Source organism: Chrysemys picta, chromosome 16 (genome assembly GCF_011386835.1).
Source record: "Chrysemys picta bellii isolate R12L10 chromosome 16, ASM1138683v2, whole genome shotgun sequence".
NCBI lineage: Eukaryota > Metazoa > Chordata > Testudines > Emydidae > Chrysemys > Chrysemys picta.
The window spans coordinates 24,904,221-24,924,703 of NC_088806.1; the positions used below are offsets into that span (position 1 = coordinate 24,904,221).

The 20,483-nt window shown below is 48.0% G+C and overlaps 1 protein-coding gene across 8 annotated transcripts in view; it reads right to left on the reverse strand.

Moving 5' to 3' along the window:
- GRIK4 (glutamate ionotropic receptor kainate type subunit 4) overlaps positions 1 to 20,483 on the reverse strand; it is a 317,543-nt gene that overhangs the window by 49,236 nt on the left and 247,824 nt on the right. For 7 of the 8 annotated variants that reach the window (XM_042851894.2, XM_008164539.4, XM_042851896.2 and 4 more), the window contains 3 exons: positions 12,229 to 12,390; positions 4,026 to 4,178; positions 2,368 to 2,472 (listed from right to left, as the gene is read on the reverse strand). In XM_042851894.2, the coding sequence (XP_042707828.2) occupies positions 2,368 to 2,472; positions 4,026 to 4,178; positions 12,229 to 12,390 (420 nt within the window). The remainder of the gene's footprint in view (positions 1 to 2,367; positions 2,473 to 4,025; positions 4,179 to 12,228; positions 12,391 to 20,483) is intronic. The other variant, XM_042851897.2, reaches the window with a different exon arrangement.

Here is a 20,483-nt window from a genome sequence, read left to right on the forward strand (position 1 = left end):
ACAGAGTCTGCTGCAACTCATTGCTCCTTGGATCTTGCAATGACTCTGCAACCAAAGGGTCTGGTGTGAAGTCCCTTCGGGGAATGTCTACGCTGCAACTGCGACAGCATGTGTTGGCATTCCTGAGCTAGTTTTCATCGAGCTAGCAGTGTGGCTGGGGCTCCCACCTGCTATGTAGACATACCCTCTGTGTCTGCGCATGGAGGGGGAAGGAATCTCACTGGCCAGTTTCTCCCCCCGTCAGTTTAGGGCTGTAGCAATCAAAAGGCCGACTCTGCAGGAGACACAGTGGCATCGGGTGACCACCAGGAGAGCACAAGAGAGTGAACCAGGGTTGAGTTGAGGGCCGCTGCACGACAACAGCAGAGGAGGCGGGGATGAGCGAGCACTGTGCTGCAATCACAAGAGAGTGAACGAAGGGCAGACCAAGTGTCAATGCAAGAGCATGAGAGAATACGATGCATTGAATATGCCAAGGACTAACCACTTAAGGGACTGGAGGCTGCAGATGTCTCATGCATGACACAGATTCTATAATTCAATCAAAAAAAGTCACTATGAGCTGGAAGGATGAAGTGCTTCTTGCAGAAAGGGAAGCAAGCGTGGATCAGTGCTCCAGGTGATTCGGATTCTGGTAATTCCACCGATCGGTTAGTCTGCTGGGAGCCTTTCCTGGTGCACTAACCAGCCTCTGCTCAGGCTGAAACGAGACTCCTTTTGCTCTGCCTTTGCCCTGTTATCCTCCATCTTCAAGAGAGTCCAGCCAATGGGGAGGTACCAGGTGTGTGGGGGGGGTTCACCTACTGTTGGTAGGAGTCATCTCCTCTATGGGGCCACTCTTAAGCCACCCCTGCCCAGGTGCCCATAAAGACTCACTGGCCAAAATGGCTTGCCTAAAGTTAGGTTCCTAAATCCTTACTGAGGCCCATCAATAGAAGTGGGCTGATTTTCAAAGGTGCTGCTTTCCTGCAGCTCATAGTGACTCCAGTGGGATTTGTGGGTGCTCAGCACTTCTGAAAGCCTGGCTGCTTATATAGGCACCCAGGTTTGAAAATGAATGAAAGTCAGACTGTGCCCCAACAGAAGGGAATGGTCGTACAAGCAATACACAGGGAGGAGAACACTAGCTAGCCCCCATCACCAATACAGGAGGTGGTGCAGGGTAGGGAGGAAAACAAACAATGGGAGGGATTGGCGAGCAGTTTCAGGCGATGATTATTACAGCTAGTCAGGAACCAGAATGTCTGTTCCATGGGAAATTCTGATACTTGGGGGAGGGGAAAAAAATCTTTCCCAATTGGAAGAAAAGGCTGAAATTTCAAAATTTCCCACAAAAGGAAAATCCCCTAAAGCTTTGATTCAGTCGGAACCACTGAAACATTTTGTTTCAATGTTATCGTTTTGATTCATTTTATTTAGTCGACTTTCATAGTCCAGTTCAAATCGACTTTTCGTTTTGAAAGTTTTAAATACATAAAAAATGACCACAATCAAAAACGACATGTTTCCATTGACCCAAACTAAATAAAGGTTCAGATTTTTGATTCACAAACATTGTGGAGACTTTTATTTTTCATCCTGATTTGGGAGGGGGGAAATTTTGACATCTTGAACATTTTCACAGGATGGGAAAACCATTTCCCAGCCTGCTCTAATAACAGGTCCTTTTCTTGGTTTAGCTGATGTCTCTTGACGATGGATTTAACTTAAACTGAAAAAGAAAAAAAGCCACTCATATAGGAAAATAAGAGTCCTTATTTTGTGGGTAAAACCAGTATAACTATACCTGTGTAACTGCTAAAACTTTCTCATGTAACTTTCCCCCAAATCATTTAGGGATAGGTTTAAGATTAACAGAAATAAACCACTCTTAATCTGAAATAAGTGTGTCCACAAAGCAGTTTGCACCAGTTTAAACCAGTGCAAGTTTGTGTGTAGACATGGCCTGTGTGTGTATGTGTCTCCAGGACATGCTTTGTAGGCACTGAATCTTATCCTCTAGGAGAGAGGGCTGCTGTCACACTGGGGCTGATGCTGGGTGTTGCTAGTCATGCTGCAGAGATGGTCCCTTAAGTCGGTAATTTAAAATGCTTGGAGATGCCTTGGGGTGGTCTCTTCACAAAGGGGAACACACAAGGTTTCACTGTAAACTTCCTTCCAAGCCATGAACAATGAGAGAGCTGCAGCTAAAAGCAGCATTGAGGTTGTTCCTTGCTAAGGGCCAGATTGTGCAAGGCAAGGAGTACTCTTCACTCCCATTGACTTTAGGGGGAGTGGAGGTGGGGACGGGCTCTCAGCACCTCCTAGGAGGCACTCAGCACCTGGCAGGTTCAGACCCTAGGAAGAGGCCTGCAGGGCCAATCTTACCTGTTTGAAGCCACGTCGTGTGTACTGCAGGATTTTCAGGGCGTAGTTCGACCGCTGACCTTTGCTGTTGAATTCGATGTGGCCGGTGAGACCTTCCAATTCTACCTGTCCAAGAGAGAGTGAGTTACAGCACCAAATTGAGATCATTCCCCTTTATAGTCTTGAGCAGAGCCTGCGCGTGGCTGCTGTTCATCCAGTTAGCTAGGACAGAACTGTGGAGCTCTGACATCTATCCACGGGGATGGATATAAACAGTATTTCCATGGGACAATTCTAATTGCTTTCAGAATCTGCCTGGAGTAGAAATGAGACAGGGAAGAGGGAAAAATATCCCCAAACAAAACAAAGACTTGTAAGTTGCAAGGCTTCCAGAATTCCATTTCTCATGAAGGTTCCATTCATTACCTTTTTAGCCACGCCCCAGCCTGCCCTCCCCTGTAACCTCATTCCATCTCCATGGCCCCAAGGCTTCACATTGCTCAGCGGCAGAAGTGAGTATTTAATTGTGTCACATTGAAATAGGTGGCTGGGGATTCTGTGGCAAACCGTGCCATGCCATTGCACTGCACGAAGCTTGTGTTAACAGGGGGTCACATTGCAAAGAGTCCCATGACGAAAGTCAAATCCCACACAGCGGATTTAAATGCTGCTTAGTGCTGCTCAAGCACCTTGTCAGCAATGAGTCTAAGTTAATGATACAAGATGCAGGAGAAGCTCTGTCATTTTGGGGTTGCGGGCGTTTGTGTGAACATTTGATTAGGGATGGGGCAATGAGGTGGTGTTTAAATCAGGAGTAGGTTAAGGTGTGTGTGGTGGGGGGGAGGGGTCAGATGTCGAGACCAAAGCCACATCACTGAGTCTTCTACCATCTTGGGATGAAATCCCATGAGAATAGCTGTTCTCATGAGATTTTAGCTGCATCCAAAGCAGAACCAGAAAAAAATGTTCAAACTGGAACCAAAAAAAACACGTCAAGTTCACTTCTGGGACTTCAACTTGAAACTCTCGAGGAATCTGAGGGGTTCAAACCTGGGGTTCTGTTTTGACCCGTAGTTACTTTTGATCTATATGAGTTCACAACACCCTAAGTTCAAAAAAGTCCAACTCATCCACCCCCGCAGGAGAAACTCATCTACAATATCTGAGAGACTAACAAATTTATTTGGGCATAAGCTTCATCAGATGGGTTTTAGCCCAAGAAAGCTTACGCCCAAATAAATTTGTTAGTCTCTAAGGTGCCACAAGGACTCCTCATTGTTTTTGCTGATACAGACTAACACGGCTACCACTCTGAAACCTTACAATATCTGAGCTTCTCCTGGTTGCAAGGTGGGACCATAAATCAGCTCAAGTTCACTTGAAACTGGGACGTAGGGAACATTCACAAAGCTTAGCTCGGCTTAATTGAAAAAGTTTGCTGATCTTTGTGTTTGCAACAAAGCCTGAAAGTTGGTGAATTTCACGTAGTTCCTAGGCCGGTTACAAACATTTCTCTCATGGCTGTTTCCTTCATTCACAGCACTACCTTCAAACAGGTTGGTATCCTGCGCTTTGACTGCAGGGGCATCATCTCACACACGTTCACATGCGCATGTCTTTTGCTCCTGGCAGTTAGGGGGCGGATACAGATAAATCAGCAAACTTCAGTCACTTCTCACCATTCTCAGGTAGTTCATCAAGCTGGTGCCATGTTGCCAGATCTGTGCGGATCCACAGGACAGTGGTTTCACACCAATCTCCTGGCTCCGGTTTAGCTCCTGCACCGCTGTCACCACGGCATAAACGGCATCAAACAACAAGGCAGAGGAGAGCTGTGGACAGGAGAGAGAGAGGTGGGAGCTCAGACGAGCAACACTAAAGGTTGGAAAATTAAATAAGACCCAACCTGCACTTACTGAAGGAACAAGTCCATTGTTTCTGCCATACGTGTGCACACAATTACACACACATTGTAAAATAAATCTACACACCCATACAGTACACCAGTGGAGAAGCTTACATCTGCTCACACACCCTACAGCGACTCCATTCAACACCATGGAGCTACAGTTACCCTACCATCTCTGTCATGCCTTGAGTTACCTCGCCTCACATCCCATTCACAGTCTGAGCTGGGGTTAGTGAGAAGGAGCTAGACAAGGCATCTGAGCCAGATTGCCCTGTGCCTTAGGCAGTCACTCATGCTTGTGCAAAGCGAGCATAAAATGCTACCATTCTGATTTGGTACAGAACTAGATAAGTTCATGGAGGACAGGTCCATCAATGGCTATTAGCCAAGGTGGTCAGGGAGGCAACTCTATGCTCTCGGTGTCCCTAAACCTCTGACTGCCAGAAGCTGGAGTGGATGACGGGGGATGGATCACTGGATAATTGTCCTGTTCTGTTCATTCCCTCTGAAGCATCTAGCACTGGCCGCTATCGGAAGACAGGATAGATGGAGCATTGGTCTCCAGTATGGCCTTTACGTTCTTAGGTGTGAGTCATTGCACAAGGGCAGGGTAGCAGAGAATCAGGCCCATAGACTCCTTTAATCATCATTCTTTTGGCATCTCCACGTCAATTGTTGTGGTAGGCGTAACTCATGTTGCCATTCCTGATTCGAGTCCATTCCTTGGACTTCCTCCTCCTCTTCTCATGCTTATTACCTTACCCTCCACATCTTGGGTAGTTTCTTCTTATTGCCCTTCGCATCCTTGCTTTCCTCCCTTCTGCTCTTATCTGCTTCCCTTCTCTTCTATGTCCTCCAGTCCCCACACTGGCCTCTTAATCCCTTTACCATAATTATCTGGTCCCCTTTTCTACTGCCGGTCGTCCCTCTAAAAGAATTATTGCTATAGGAGATTTCAGAATCCATATTGACTGTCCCCTCTTCGACCCACTTACTTCTAATCACTTCTATTTACCATCTTGTCTCATGCGGAGCGTTACGTTCCCTGTGCACAATTGTTTCGATGTTTTTGATCAAGTTAACAACCGGTCATTTTCTCTCTCCTCTTCATTGTTATGACTAAGATTTCACTTTCAATTATCGTCACTTCCTGACTGCATTGGCACTTGGTTGCCACATCTCATTACTGTCAAAGCTCCCTTTTCCTGCCTCTCTCTTCAAAGAGTCTCTGCTCTACCGTTGCAGCATCCAACAACATATTTGCTCTTTAACTGGTTGGGCCTTCCCCCATATGTGGACATTTACAGTTCAACTATATCTACCGCTCAGGTTCCCCACTGAGCCTGAACACATTTATTCACTTCCCAGTCACCCAAAGGGGGGACCGTCTTGTTAAGCAGACCCTTTGGCTTCCACCGCCTCATCTGTGTGAATAAAGTGAGCCAGATTTAACCCACTAGGGGGCTTGATCCTACCCCTGCTGAAGTCAACAGCGAAAGTCCAATGGACTTCAAGGGTCTGGTATCAGGTTGTTAATGAGCAACTCAGGGCTTTGAAACGTACATGCAGACACTATGAAAAACTAACGCTGCCACCCTTAGTGCTAGCAAACCCTAACCATCAGCTCTAATAATGCCAGTAATCCCCAATGTCCATCTCCCACCCTTCAACGTCTCTCACATTTGTTCTATCAAGGTAGATGGAGCTCCGACAATTTCTGGTATCACCCCATCTAATATGATGTCTAATTTTCTCCCTACTCTAGTCTGTGTATGTTCTGACCCCACTCTCCTCGCCACAGTATGTGAGCACTTTCCAGGAGCGAATCTAGCGACGTGAGTAGCAACCATTATGCGTGATCCGTACTTTTGGGATCTGATTGATCTCATCTGCAATAGTGACGAACCCTGTAGTCGGTACCGCTCTGCGACCAAAGCACTCTCCGACTAAGGATTAACTGAGCTTCAAGCCATGCCTGGTGAGTCAGTATCATTATCTCCACTGTGCAGAAGAGTAAACTGAGGCACAGAAGAGGATGAGTGACTTGCCCAAGGACACACATGCGTTTGCGGCAGAGTTGGGAATAGAACCCAGGCAGCCTGATTCCCAGTCCCCCTGTCTGAACCATCAGATGCCATCCCTCTCTGCCTATCCCTTTGTGTTTGGCGATAAGTCTTCCAACTTTCTCCCTAGATAGTCACATCTGCGCTTAAGAATTCCCCTCCAGGGCTGCATTTTCCAGAGTTGTTAAAGGAGTGAATCTATCCTCCCTCCTCACCCCTATTGACTCAAACCATCTCCTTGCATTCCTAGCTCCATTGCTTGTTACTGCAACTCGGAATTCTCCATCCTCAACTGGCTGGGTGCCTTGGTTCCCGTTCAGCAAAGCACATATGCACATGCTTAACTTCATTGGGACTTACCCATGAGCTTTGCTGTCTCAGGGTCCTTATCAGTAGCGACAGGTCAAATTCTGACCTGGTACAAGAAGATGCAGCTCCGCTGAATCGGGAGTTTCTATCCCCTTACCCCAGCTCTGAAAACTGGCCCCAGTTGTCTCTGCTGGGGTTTTCATTTCCCTTCTCTTTAAGCAGCTAATGATCTCTTATTAGCTACTAAGCGAGAGGCTTGTAGATCTTAGTGAAGCATTTGACATTATTGATTGGAATATTTTACTCTTTAGCCTCAGACAATTTGCTGGTATTTCTGGCGTTACACTTCCCTTTTCAAACATGTCCTTTTTGGTTTGGTTTGCTGCCGGGGGTGACGACTTCTGCTAAGGGGATCCTCCCCCATCCCCCAAGTCCTACACTTCCCTCTCTCTTGTCTCTACTTACAGCTTTCCTGGGAAGCACCCGATTTCCAATTCTAACACTGTGTATCAGACCAGCCATTCCCTATCCACATGGGCTCAGAACTACGAGTCTATGCCAGTTTCATGATTTTGAGGGGCCTGAGTCAGGACTTTTAAACCCTGGGGGACAGCAATACTGCGACATGCACAAAAAGACGTCAGTACCCACCCTCAAACGTCTTCACCAGCTCCCCCCTTTATTTCACAAACGTGCCTTTAAAGCCCACTATGGACTTGCCCTATCCAAAATCATGAACTGTATTCTGCTCGAGTCCCCTCCTCGCTCCCTCTGCTCACCTAGTATCAGAATCCTCTATGCCACTTCTACTTCTTCCTATGCCTGTTGGTGCAAGAGCCTTCTCCTCCGCTGCTTCTGCCATCTGGAGCAGTCTTTTCTGTCTCTCTCTCCGGCTCATCAGCTCTCCGGCTCGTTTCAAATCTCAGCCAAACACAATATTGTCTCCCTCGCCTATGCCTCCTAATTGCTATTTCCGTCTGCCATTATTTATTTGTAAACTCCGTTAACTGTATTTAACTCAGTCAAGCAAATTGGGATACAGTTTGCATGGAAGACGCTTGTGCAAAATTAAGATGCATTTCACCGTAGCACAGCTGCTAGCCGATCGTTTGGTTCTTCCGACCACCCGGTTTAAAACTCATTCACTTTGGCTTCATAGAATCATAGAATCATAGAATATCAGAGTTGGAAGGGACCTCAAGAGGTCATCTAGTCCAACCCCCTGCTCAAAGCAGGACCAATTCCCAGCTAAATCATCCCAGCCAGGGCTTTGACAAGCCGGGCCTTAAAAACCTCCAAGGAAGGAGACTCCACCACCTCCCTAGGTAACGCATTCCAGTGTTTCACCACCCTCCTAGTGAAATAGTTTTTCCTGATATCCAACCTGGACCTCCCCCACTGCAACTTGAGACCATTGCTCCTTGTTCTGTCGTCTGCCACCACTGAGAACAGCCGAGCTCCATCCTCTTTGGAACCCCCCTTCAGGTAGCTGAAGGCTGCTATCAAATCCCCCCTCATTCTTCTCTTCTGGAGACTAAACAATCCCAGTTCCCTCAGCCTCTCCTCATAAGTCATGTGCTCCAGACCCCTAATCATTTTTGTTGCCCTCCGCTGGACTCTTTCCAATTTTTCCACATCCTTCTTGTAGTGTGGGGCCCAAAACTGGACACAGTATTCCAGATGAGGCCTCACCAATGTCGAATAAAGGGGAACGATCACGTCCCTCGATCTGCTGGCAATGCCCCTACTTATACAGCCCAAAATGCCGTTAGCCTTCTTGGCAACAAGAGCACACAATCCCTCTCTCTTCTCCGCCCCTTATCAAATCTCCTCCTCCTTTGATAAGAGTCATTTAAAAAAAAACACATGGCTTTTTTTGTTCTGACATTAAAAAAAAAACAAAAAACAATTTGCACATTAACACATGTCTCTCGCTTTTGTGCATTCTTGATTTGCGCTGATCGTTGTCATTTTGTGCCACCTCTGTGGTGAACAGTGCCCGCGCAACACTGCATGTGAAAGAGCCAACGGTTTTGATGGTGGTTCCTACTCACATGATTCTGTGGGTGTAGGGGAGTAAAGAGCCTCCCCCCATATCTTACAGGGACATCACTGCATGGCTGGAAAATCAGGGGAACAGCTCCCCAGATAGGGAGGAGGGGGATGGAGCGTGGGTAGAGTTGTGTTCTTCTATGTGTCATCAGCTGCATGAGGAGTGAGTATGGCGCACCCTGGGAGCAACTCACTTGCAAAGGGGCATGGAGCACCCAAAGCCATAGCTCCGCCCCCTTCAGTGCACAAGCCAGCTGGGCTAGCGGGGAGCACGCTGCATGTGTCACAAGTTACCCTCCCCCGCCCGGCACAAACAAAGCATTCCAGAATGCGCTACACCTTCCTGATGCAGGATGCCCTCGATTCTGCCCCCTGGCACGGCTCAGCTCCTCGCCGGCCGCAGCACAGGGCTGCGGCTAAAATCCCCAAATCTAGCCCTGTGGGGTACAGCTACAGAGCAGCTGGGAGGGAGCCCCCGAGCCTGGGTAGGCAGTGCTAGCGGCGCTCGAGGTAGCACACTAAAAATAACAGGGTGGATGGTGTGGCTCCAGCGGAGGCTCGGGATAGCAACCCGAGCACGGACCCAGGAGATTGGGTGGGCCTGAGGGTCAGAGCTGCCACCCGAGCTGTGACGTCCACATTGCTCGTTTTAACATGCTAGCTTCCGTCTGTCTACTCAGGCTGGGATGCTGGCTTCCGGCTGCAGTGTAGACATATTTACAGAAACACAAAGAGATCCATCATAGTTTAAAGAGAAGATTTTTGTTTTATTTACCAAAATCTCTCACGTCAAGGCCATGTTTAAAGTCAAGCTGCTCTCCGAGGACTATAGACAGGTTTAGGAAGGGTGAAGGGGAGTCATTCTTGAAACATTGTCATCTGTATATTTGCCCCCAAACATAACACAGAGAATTAAAACCATTAAAATCCTGTGAAATAGACTTTACAATCTGGATTTCATTCAATGAAATAAACACTTAATTACAAACATCTGTTTCAGCCTAAATTCTAATTACCTAATCTAGCCATCTGTAATTTTAATGATTTTCTCTGATTTCTTTTCCTTGCAACGTGATTAATGAGAATGGCATTTGAAGAAGTAACTTCCCCCGCCCTTCCTTAGACTCTTACCCATCCCTAGCAAGAAAGCCCAGAGATTTCACAGCTTACACTTCACCGCCTGTTGAGTCCGGATGTTGAACTCCTTTCTTTACACAATCCCAGGAGACCTCAGCTCCCCTACACTATGGGGGGAAATCCCCAAATCCCGACGGAGACTTTCCCAAAAGCAGACCTGTCAGACATTAACTGTTTAAAACGAAAAACACAGAGGCCAATTCATTGTGCCATGATAATGCTCCTAGAGGGCAGAAGGGGAGATAATAAGTGCGGTGCTTCTGACTTATGTCATCCTAACAACTCCTCTGTACCTGCCCTGCTGCCAGATGTCTGGCAGTGTTTAGTTCTTATCCCTGGGAGGCCGCATGGCTCGGGAATGAAGAATGATGCTCAGAGACCAGGGTGATGGAGGAACACGCCCACAGGGAGAACCTCTAGGTCACTAAACAGGACAGTTAGGGTGCTCTTGTGGTTAAGACTCTGGACTGACACTTGGCAGACCTGAATTCTCTTCCTGGCTCTGCTACTGGGTCACCCTGTACCTCAGTTTTCCCATCTGTAAAATGGGGATAAAGACACTGACCTCCTTGGCAAAGTGCTTTGAGGTGAGAAGAGCTAGATATTATTATTTGATCTCTCTGGGTTTCATTTCCCCATCTGCAAAATGGGAACAATAAACCTTCTTTTCTCCCTTCCTTTAGCTCGACTATTTAGATTGCAAGCTCTTTGGGGCAAGGGCTGTCTCTTGCTATGTGTACGTACAGTGCCTGGCACAATGGGGCTCTGCCCTCAGTTGGGGCCTGTATGTGCTACAATAATAAAGTGTAATAATAGTGAGGTTGGTAATAGCCGAAAATCATAATAATCTCATAGGTGGTGGAGGGGGATGTGACATAAACTGGTGAGTTTCCCTCCCGTCCCTGCTGGATTGGAGACCACACAGTGATTAACTGACATCAGGGCTAGCTATCTCAGTGGAGAGGATTAGGATCGAATGGGCTAGGACAACTGATCTTCCTTCCCATGCCTCACCCAGGTGGCCTCACCAGATCAGGAGTAAGCCCGCCGTGCTACTGAACCAGTTCTGTGCAGGAATCAAGCATCCAGCTATATTAATATGACAGCAATGAGGGCTTTAGACAGAGGCTCCCAATCCTGCACCATTTACCACCCCGAAATACACTGAAAAACGGTAAGTCGGGAGCTTCCTGGCCTTTGCATCTAAAGAGCTTTTCTGCTCATTCAGGGCCAACTGGAGGGAAGAAACCAGGATTATATTTTTCTCCTTCAGAACTTGGGTTTCTAGGGTTTTTTTGTTTGAAAAGCTTTATTTTTAATTTTAAACGGCCCCGCAGCTGTCGCCCAAGCAGGCGGCTTCCAGGGAGAGATTGCAGCAAGATTCGGCAAACCAGGCAGTGAGTTAGCTGCAGCCACCTGAGCTCGAGGGGTGGGGAGAGGATGTCAGGGAGATGCTGGCTAGAACACCAAAGAGCAGCAGCTTGGCAGTAGTCGGGTGTGAACCAGGGCTGGCAGTTTGTGCCAAGCAAATGCAAAGTAGAGAGAACTCCTCGTTTGCTCGCGTAAGGTCAATTTGCAGTGAGACTAGTGGGACTTCCAGGAACGCTGGGGCTGCCTCAGGAAATGGAGGGGATTTTTTATTTCATTTGTCAGCACATACATCGTTTGGTCGCTGGCTTTTTCTCTCCCCTCCCCGATCTGGCAAAACTGTGCCACAAACTTTCCAAGCTGGTTGAAGCCTTGCAGGGCAGATTTCAGCTGTGATTTCACGGAAATTTGCAGCAGCATCCGGAGACACTGACGTATGCAAGGTAGCACCATCCAGGCCTAACCCAGCCCTTTGGCTTTCAGCTAAGCCCTGTGAGGCTCCTCCCTGAACCTCCTAGATTATCCAGGTTTCGTCTCCCAGCCCTTCTCCTACGGCTCTAATGGCATCTGCCTAACAGAGTTCCTTGAGCACTGGCACGATTGAAGGGTCTCACCTTGCTACTTTCCAAAGCTGGAGGCTCTCTCATAAGTCACAGCAAGTTACCCCAACGCCACACCTGCCTCCTTTACTCACCTATGACGTCCTCCTGGTTCACATCTGTTTCTTTCTCCTGCCCCTGTGCCCCTGCTCTCCTGCTCTCTACTCTTGTCTCCCCTTCTCCCATCTCAGGGGCACGTACTTTATACAGCCACCGAGAAGCCTCCCTAAAACCCGAGCTTCCTCCTCCCCACTTCTCAACCTTTTAGTACCAGCCTCAGGGCTTCTCCTCAGCTGAGGGGCTCTTTAGCTAGGTTCCATTAGCAGCTCTCCCATTCAGCCTCTCTCACCCCCACAGCTTGTCTCCTTTGCCCCAGCCACTTGCTGCCCCATTACAGGCTTCGACTGCCGTTCCAAGTGCACCGGTGGGGATTATTTTTACTTACGGCCGGCCCAGTAAAGGGAGCGTGATCACAGTTCTCCTGCCACGACAGGTTGAGGCTCTGGACAAACTCTTGGAAGAAAGCATGAGACTGGTTGAAGGTGGAAAATCCCAGGATGTTAACCCGGTCATCCAGAAAGCTGTCCAATTGCTGGAGCGAGAACTCCTAAAGCATCCCAGCAAACAGAAAAGAGCATTAGGAGACAGCGGCAGATACTTAAAGGCTCACAATATGAATGAAGGGAGGGATGGCTCTCCAAGACGGCTGGGAGGACTTGCAGTTGGGGTTTACCACCTCTAGATTGACAGTTTAAATCCGCCAGGCCCAGGCAACTGGTAACCAAAAGTCAGCGTCATACGATGGCTGTTAATTGGCTGTGACGTGAAGGCGGGTGGATTCCTCTCTCAAGCTCTTAATGGGCACATGAGCTAAGCCCACCCCCACAAGTGGCAAGCTGTGCAGAGGCCAAAGACTCGGTGGGTTTTGGCACCTCCCTTCTCATTCCCTTGCGGTGGGTGCTCCGGAGCGGAGCTGAAGCCCGCTGGTAAGAGGGAAGCTTGTGTTGGTCTGGGGAAGGATGAAGCCACATTCCCAGCAGCAGTGCTTAAGTAAAGCACAGCGATCTCATGCCCGAGAAGCATGGTTAATACAATGTCAAACTGAGTGCCGAAAAGGGAAGTGCCGTGCCCAGCTGGGCCACAGGGGTGCCATTCTGTGTGGCCCCCTCTGGCACAGCAGCATCACCCCTCTGCACAGTAAGAGAACCAGTGCGATGCGAGGGCTAGTGAGGGAGAGACTGGAGTCTTTCAACTGAATGGGTAAACTGTTAGGACAGTCAGAGAGAAGCCTGATCCAAAGGGGTCGGAGTTCTGTATGCGGCCAAGAGCCCAGCTCAAGGAGGCACCAAGGCCCTTGCAGCAAAGTTTTCTCTCCATGCAAATGTTTCTGTTCCTGTATATTCCTCCCAAGCCCCCGTGGCACCTGCCACCACCCAGGCAGTATCTTTCTGCAGACTAATAAAGACCCTTGGCATCCAGGCCCGTCACTCCGGCACATTTAGTGCTACATCCACTCCAACAATGGCTCCCCTAATTCCGCAAACTGCTTTGATGGAGAAATGCAGTCCTGGACCAGCCCTCCCTGCTAATCTCCTCCATGGCTTGCTTCTTCAAAAGGCCCAAGGGATCGCTGCACTTTTCAGACAGAGAGAGGAACCCAAGCCACAGAACTGCTCCTGTCCCTAGAGAGATCTGTGACCACACTCAGTTTCCAGGCTGCAGCACTCATCTGGGAATCACAAGTGTTCCCTGCTATGGCTGAGAGCTCCAGACAGGTACAGTGCAAGGTATACAGTTGTCCATCCAAACCGAGGGAGGATTTCCAGCCCTTCTGGGGTGACAGACTACGGCGGCCCTTGTCTAGATGGAACTTATGCTATTTCATTACCTCCTGTTTCTAGCTTCTGCAATAACCATTAACTGGGCTCTGGCCCGGGGTGCAGATACTGCTGAGTTGATCCCCACGGACCATTGCTGCCACTTTCCAGATAGGCAATTTCAGGGGTTTGCTCGATGTTATAAATGGGACTTTCATTTAAACATAAAACCAGTTTAACCAGTCCCACTGCACAGGGCCAGCCTGGATTGTCTCCACCTGCGAGTCAGAGGGAATTTGCTCGAAGCCCTACTTCTTCAGGCACATGGGAATCAGTTGGGGGGGAGGGTGCGACCCAAGGCCCTTGGCCCTTGTGATACTGGGGAGAGGGTAAGATGGGAGCAGGGCAGGTGGTCTTGCGATTAGAGCCAGAGACTGGGAGTCAGAAAGCCTCTGATCTATTCCTAGCTCTGCTACTGACTTGCTGAATTAGCTTAGTCAAGTCACTTTACCTCACTCTGTGCCTCAGTTTGCCCATCTGTAAAGGGGAAAATACCACCTCCTTCACCGAGCTTGTGACACTTCATTGATGAGAGCCCACTGGGATCCTCAGACGGAAGTTACTAGAGAACTTTTTTACTTAGATTATAAGCTCTTTAGGGGCAAGGAACATCTTTTTGTTCTGTGTTTGTACAGTGCCTAGCACAACGGGGCCCTGGTCCATGGCTGGGGTGCTTAGATGCTCCAGCTAGACTAATAACACATAAAAATAAAGGCAAAGCAGTAGAGCTTTATTCCATTGATATCCACAGTGAAAGCAGTGGTACCAGAAAAACCTGGGGGAGTTCTTAGTTCTCCTTGGGGGATACAGGTGCCTTCTTTCTTTCTTTCTTTTTGCTAATTGCTAAAAGGTAGATAGAAGGCAGTGGTTACAGGTTTGGAAGCTGCCAGATACCCTTTCCCTCCCATCACTAATATGAATTCCCTCTTGCTTTGTGGAACAGGAGTTTTCAGCCAGTCCTGCCCTTTGTGTGCATGTGCGCATGGGAACAGTATGTCATTGAGTCAAAGATGTGGAATTACAAGGCTCCTCCAGCGCGGTGAACTCCTAGGAGGATGAGATTCGACACAGGATTAAGTGTCTTTTGGACTCAAATGCATGAACGTTAGGTAACATGAAATTGCCTGTGAACTATTGATGCATTTGACTGATATTATCCTCCTGCCTCCCTGACAGGTTATCCATTTACTCACTGCACCCGTCAACCTGCAGAACAAGGGCAGATGGCTAATGAGAGTCAGGGCCTGAGGAGATTCTGTATGCAGACGGTGTGGCGAGCAGCATGCCGCCACCAGAAAATGACACCCTCCCCACAGCTGGAACCATGGGCAGGAAGGCAAAATGTTTGGGGCACAATGGACCCAATCCTGAGAGGTGCCCTTAGCGCTTGCTGGCTTTGTTGTGTTGGTGGGGAAACTGAGGCATATATTAGCAGTGCCGGCAGATCTCCAACTGAAGCCAACGGGAGCTACAGGTGCTCAGGACTCATTAAAATCAGCCCCTTTATAGGTGTCTTGGGATGGACCTACCAAAAATGGAGGCATCCAAAAATCAGTGGATTTAAAAAAAAAACAACTGGCCTCTCTGACATTGATTTGAGGGCGCTCAGCACCTTGCAGAATTGGTCCCCTAGTACCCAGCTTTTATCTAGCACTTTTCATCTGTAGATCCCAAGCCACTCTGTAAAGGAAGTCAGCATCATTATCCCCCTTTTACAGACAGGGAAACTGAGGTACACAAAGGTTATGTGACTTGTCCAAAGTCACCCAGTGGCAGAGAATTGAAGCCAGATCCCCTGAACACCAAATCAGCGCTCTATCCACTAGGCCCCACTGCCTTCTTTGCTGACTAGCCCATAGGCGCCTGCTGACAAAACAGAGAGACAAATTCGCTCCAATTAATGTTAACCAAAGACTTTTCCAGCTCAAATTATGTTGACACTTTTCATTACATATCTCTCTCTTTTTCTAGGCTAACCTCCAGCTGTTAAAAAACAAGTCTCTGTTTATCCATCACATTCAGAAGGCACCCATCACCATGGCATCTGGGCACCGAATGGCCTGTACATATGCAGATGCCCGCCCAGCCACCCTGCCTCCCCCTGGCCGCACCTCCAACCCCAGCCAGAAAGGTTTTTCTGCAGCTGTTCTCATGAAAATTCTATGCACCCAGGTCACAAATAAGTAAATGAATGGAGAGTTGACTCGAGAATAAGATGTGGATTAAACAGTCCCTGGAGGAGATGCTTCATTTGGAATGGGATAAGAGGGATTTGGTGAGGCCAAGGGAGCAATGGAGGGCATAGAGGTGACTGCGCCTGACTGATTTAAAAGCCGTTTGTTCAGCCTCCGTCCCTTATTTATTTTTTTCTTACATGGCCACTGACGCCGCTTGACATTTGCAGATCCACGTTTTCCAAACACAGACTCATTTGCAATTCAACACCTGTACTGCCCAGCTGATTTCCCGAGCTTGAAGACCCATCGCTCAGCTCCGCTCTAGCTACCGCCAGCCAAAGGGAAGGGGTGGGTTTTTAATGCCTAGCTGCGTCTGGAGTGGTTCAGCATTGTTGCTTTCTGCGCGCCGGTGCAAGGCAAATGGGAGTATGGGGGAGGCTGCTCTAGAGACTGGGATGGCTAGGTTCTTATATGGCCCCTTTCACCACAGCACCTCATGTGCCTGAATGGATTTAGCCTCACGAGAGGTAGGGAATTATTATCCCCATTTTAGAAATGGAGACCTCAGAGCTTAAATGGTTTGCCAAAGGACATGTAGGGAGGCTGGAGAAGAGCACAGGCCCTCAGCACAGGTGGACGTGGGTTCCAGGATTCAAACCCACGTCCACCAACAACCCTTTAGATCTACCTCAACTTGCTACATAGAGGTAAAAGGTGTTAACACTACAGAAGGCGTCTACACTACAGAAAATGTCAAAGTTAGGTCAGGGTTAGCTAACCCTGATATCACCTCAACCACTTCTCTTATCTATGGTGCTCCTATTACAATAATACCTGAGCACCTCATAAACTTTACTGCATTTATCCTCACAAAATCCCTAGGAGATAGGGCCATGCTGCTATTCTTGTTGTACATATGGGAAACTGAGGCACTGAGAGGCAAAGTGACTTGCCCACAGCCACCCAGGAAGTTTGTGGCAGAGCACGGAATTGAAGCTGGGTCTTGCAGGTCCCAGCCTAGCACCCTAACCGCTGGACCATCCTTCCTCTCTTTGGGCTTCCCAATCCCCGTTTGACCACTGCTGAGCCATTTGAAGCCCAGGGCTAACACATCTGTGTCAGTGGTATTAGTATAATATGAGGTTACATACTACGCTATTATCATACATCATGTTCTACATTTTGAGTAGGCCAAATCAATGCCTGGGATCAGAACTCCAAACCCTCATGGAAAGTTTGGATCAGAAATTTGGACCCACCTCTCTGTAGGATGCAGCCACTTTCTTGGGGTTACAGAGGGGATGCAATTCACTCCCAGCACTTCTCTGCTTCTTAGCTGCGAATCGGAAGGATCCTTGAGGTGCACAGGATGCTACTGGTTTGCTGGCACAACCTGCCTTCCCTTTCCTCCTCTCTTTTCGTCACTGGTGCCTTTGTTCTCTCCTGTCTGTGCTGAGGGCCTGTGCTTTTGCAGGCTGGAAGATTGCATGTCATGTAATAGCTCCCAAGAGCAAGGAGCTGCTGAGAGACTAATTCATACCTGTCAGCAAATTCTATTTAGTGGGATACTCCAAGCCCTTAAACCTGCCAGTCCAGCCTTCCCAGCCTCCTTTTCTGTGCTGCCTCTCACTGATTGATCACCTTGGCCAGAGACAGGTCATTTGTCCTTCACAGCAAAATCTGCACTCCCAGTACCGCTCTCGGGACAAGAACTCACACACCAACGCTTTCATAACCATGTGCACTCATACAAGAGATGCCTTTGGTCATCTGGCTACCAGATGAACCCATAAGCAGGTGCAAATGACAGGCAGGTAAATACACTCATGCAAGTTACTCATGCGCCCACACACCGACCAGGACATAAACAATATAACCTTTCACAGATTGGTTTCTCCCAGGAATAAAATAAAATAAAAAAAACCCTGTACTTTGTGTTTCCATTGTACCTCTCCTGCACTGAGCCTCAAAGCAATCCTGGGATGTGGCTAATTATCGGTGTGATCCTTATCTTACTCGGGGGGAAACTGAGGCACAAAGCCAGCAAGGCCAAAAAGGTCAAGTGTCCACTCATTTTTAGGCACTCGATTCAAGACTCCTTGAATCAGACTTTCAAAGGTGTTGAGCACCCACAATGGCCACTAACATCACAGACTGGGAAAGAAGGAAGGGTGCTGGAGGTCAGAAAATCAGGCCCAGAATGTCTAAAGCTAGGCACCCAAAATTGATGGAACCTTCTGAAAATTGAGGCCTTACAAGTGAATTGCTCAGTGCATCTGTAGCAAAGTCAGGGACTAGAACTCAGAACTCCTGATTTCCAGTCCATGGCTTTACCCATAAAATGTGTACAGTTAAATAATGACACTTAACGATTATATGGCACGCTCTATTTTCAAAGCACTAGGCACCCATTCACTAATAGAATAGAAAGGGGTTCCCTGGGAGACAGCACTGCAGGAATTATTACAGGCTGAAGTCACGCCTGGGTTTCTGTTCTTCATGCAGTGCTTGGCCTGCATTCTCAAACCTAACCCTTTAGCTCATCCGGAGAAGCTGTCTAATAAAAACAGCACTGCCAGCCTCTGTACGTCACATTTTCAGCGTGGGGAGCTTCAACTTGGTGGCTGTGAATGATGAGCTGGAGATTTACGGAACACATTCTCCAGTCTGTGGGACTATAAACCCATCACCAGGTTTCAGCATCTTGCTCCACACAAGTCTCTGACTCACATACAATGATTAAGGGCCTGATCTGAACTGGGGCTAAGCACTCACGATCCTCACTGATTTCAGCCCATGCTGGGGATGTGGCCGCTGTACTACTTGGATTGGCGTCTTTTTTAAAACTCTGCTCCCACCTTGCTAGGTCTGTCCATTCTCTTTATATAATAAAAGAGCGTCAATGTACTGCCCTCACATTGTCTCTTTCAGCGTAGCCTCTCAAAGCACGTTGTTAATTTGCTAAGCTCCGCACTCGCCCCTAACGGGTAGTGGTGGTATTATGACCGCTTTACAGATGAGGAAATCGAGGCACAGAGTTGCTAAGGAGCCGATCCTGCTTCAGTTGAAATAATGGAAAAACTCCCGTTGACTTCAGTGGTGGCAGGAATGCGGCCTAAGATCATAATCCATTGCTGTTCAGCAATGCTCTTAGAGCAGGTACTTAGCCTAAAGTGTGATGGCCAGGGCTTGCACTGGGGGCCTCCAGAGATAAAAGCGTAAGCTAAGGAGCCCGGCTCTATAGCTGGGCAGCGTAACAATGCATATCCTCTGCGGCATGGCAAAGAGGGGGAACTCTCAAAAGTGGACCACACAAACAAATACTTAAATCCCACTAAAATCAATGAGACTCAATTAATAACACTAGTCACTGCGATGCCAAGGACCCGTTGACAATCACAGCTTGTACTAATGGGTCTTCGCATGGCTCCAGAGAGCAATTTGGGAAGAACAATATTTATTGCACTGACCACAGAGCCATTTCCCTGCTTGATTTAAGTGAGCTGCACTTTGTTTCTATGCCTGGCGGTCTGCTGCCAGCTGCCCAAGGGGTTCTTAAAGACATGGACACCTACCCTTATGGCGTGATGCCATGCCATGTGATCAGACTCGAAGGTCAACTCAGAAATACTTGTCTTGTGCAGATTTTGTTTCAGAGCATCTCTGAAAAGTTCCATCTGCCCTCCATGCTTACAGTTGCCAGATCTTAATTTTGAATATAGAATTTATTTTTCTAGATGAGTCTCAGGCATATGAATGACATTACCCGTCCCTCTCAGTTGGACACAAATCAACTGAGCCTCAATTCCAACTGAACCAGCTTTTGCCAAGACTTCTATGTTGGACACCCGCTCCTTCCATTTGATACCCAGCAGTTATCATAGGGTCTCTAATGGAAACTGTCAAGCTTTTTAATGTGCCATTGATAAATGGTCCATCTTTCACACCCGTAGAGCAATGTTGTGAGGACAACAGCATTATACCCTTGGATTTTTGTCTGTTGACATATTCCGTGTTGCTTCCAGATCATGTGCGGTGCTGGCTTTCTGAATTCACGCATCCACTTCGTGACTTGCTTGTCGCTTCATTAGTTAACATGCTGCAGAGGTAAGTGAACGGTTTAATGGCTTTAAGCATGGTATCTTCCAAGCGTGTTGCTGGATCTTCGTAAAGTCGCTGAGGAACTGGATGATACATAGCCTCAATTTTCATTCATCTGATGAGCCGCCATAGCAAAGCGGTTTGTGAAATCTTGTAGTGCTGTTTCAGAGTGTTCCACGAGGCACAGTCATGGGTGGAGAGCAGTTCCTGGATCAACACTTCAATCACCTTGCTCTTCGCATGTCGTTTAGAGAGATTAAAGAGCTAGATAGTGCGAAAGCGTAGAAAGATGCCGTTTGAAGAACCATGGAGGGCTTCCTCTAGCATCGCAGTGAAGAATAAATCCAAAAGGCTAAGACCGAGGAGAATCCTTGCTTCGCCCCAAACCTGATTGGAAATGGGTCTGTTCAATCACCAGTAAAACACGTGCGTAAATGCTTTACTGAATCGGAGCCTAAGGTCCAGAGCCTCAATGGGATTTAGGCTCCTACCTTCCATAGAAATCAGTGGAAGGTAGGAGCCTAAATACCTTTGGGGTTCTGGCC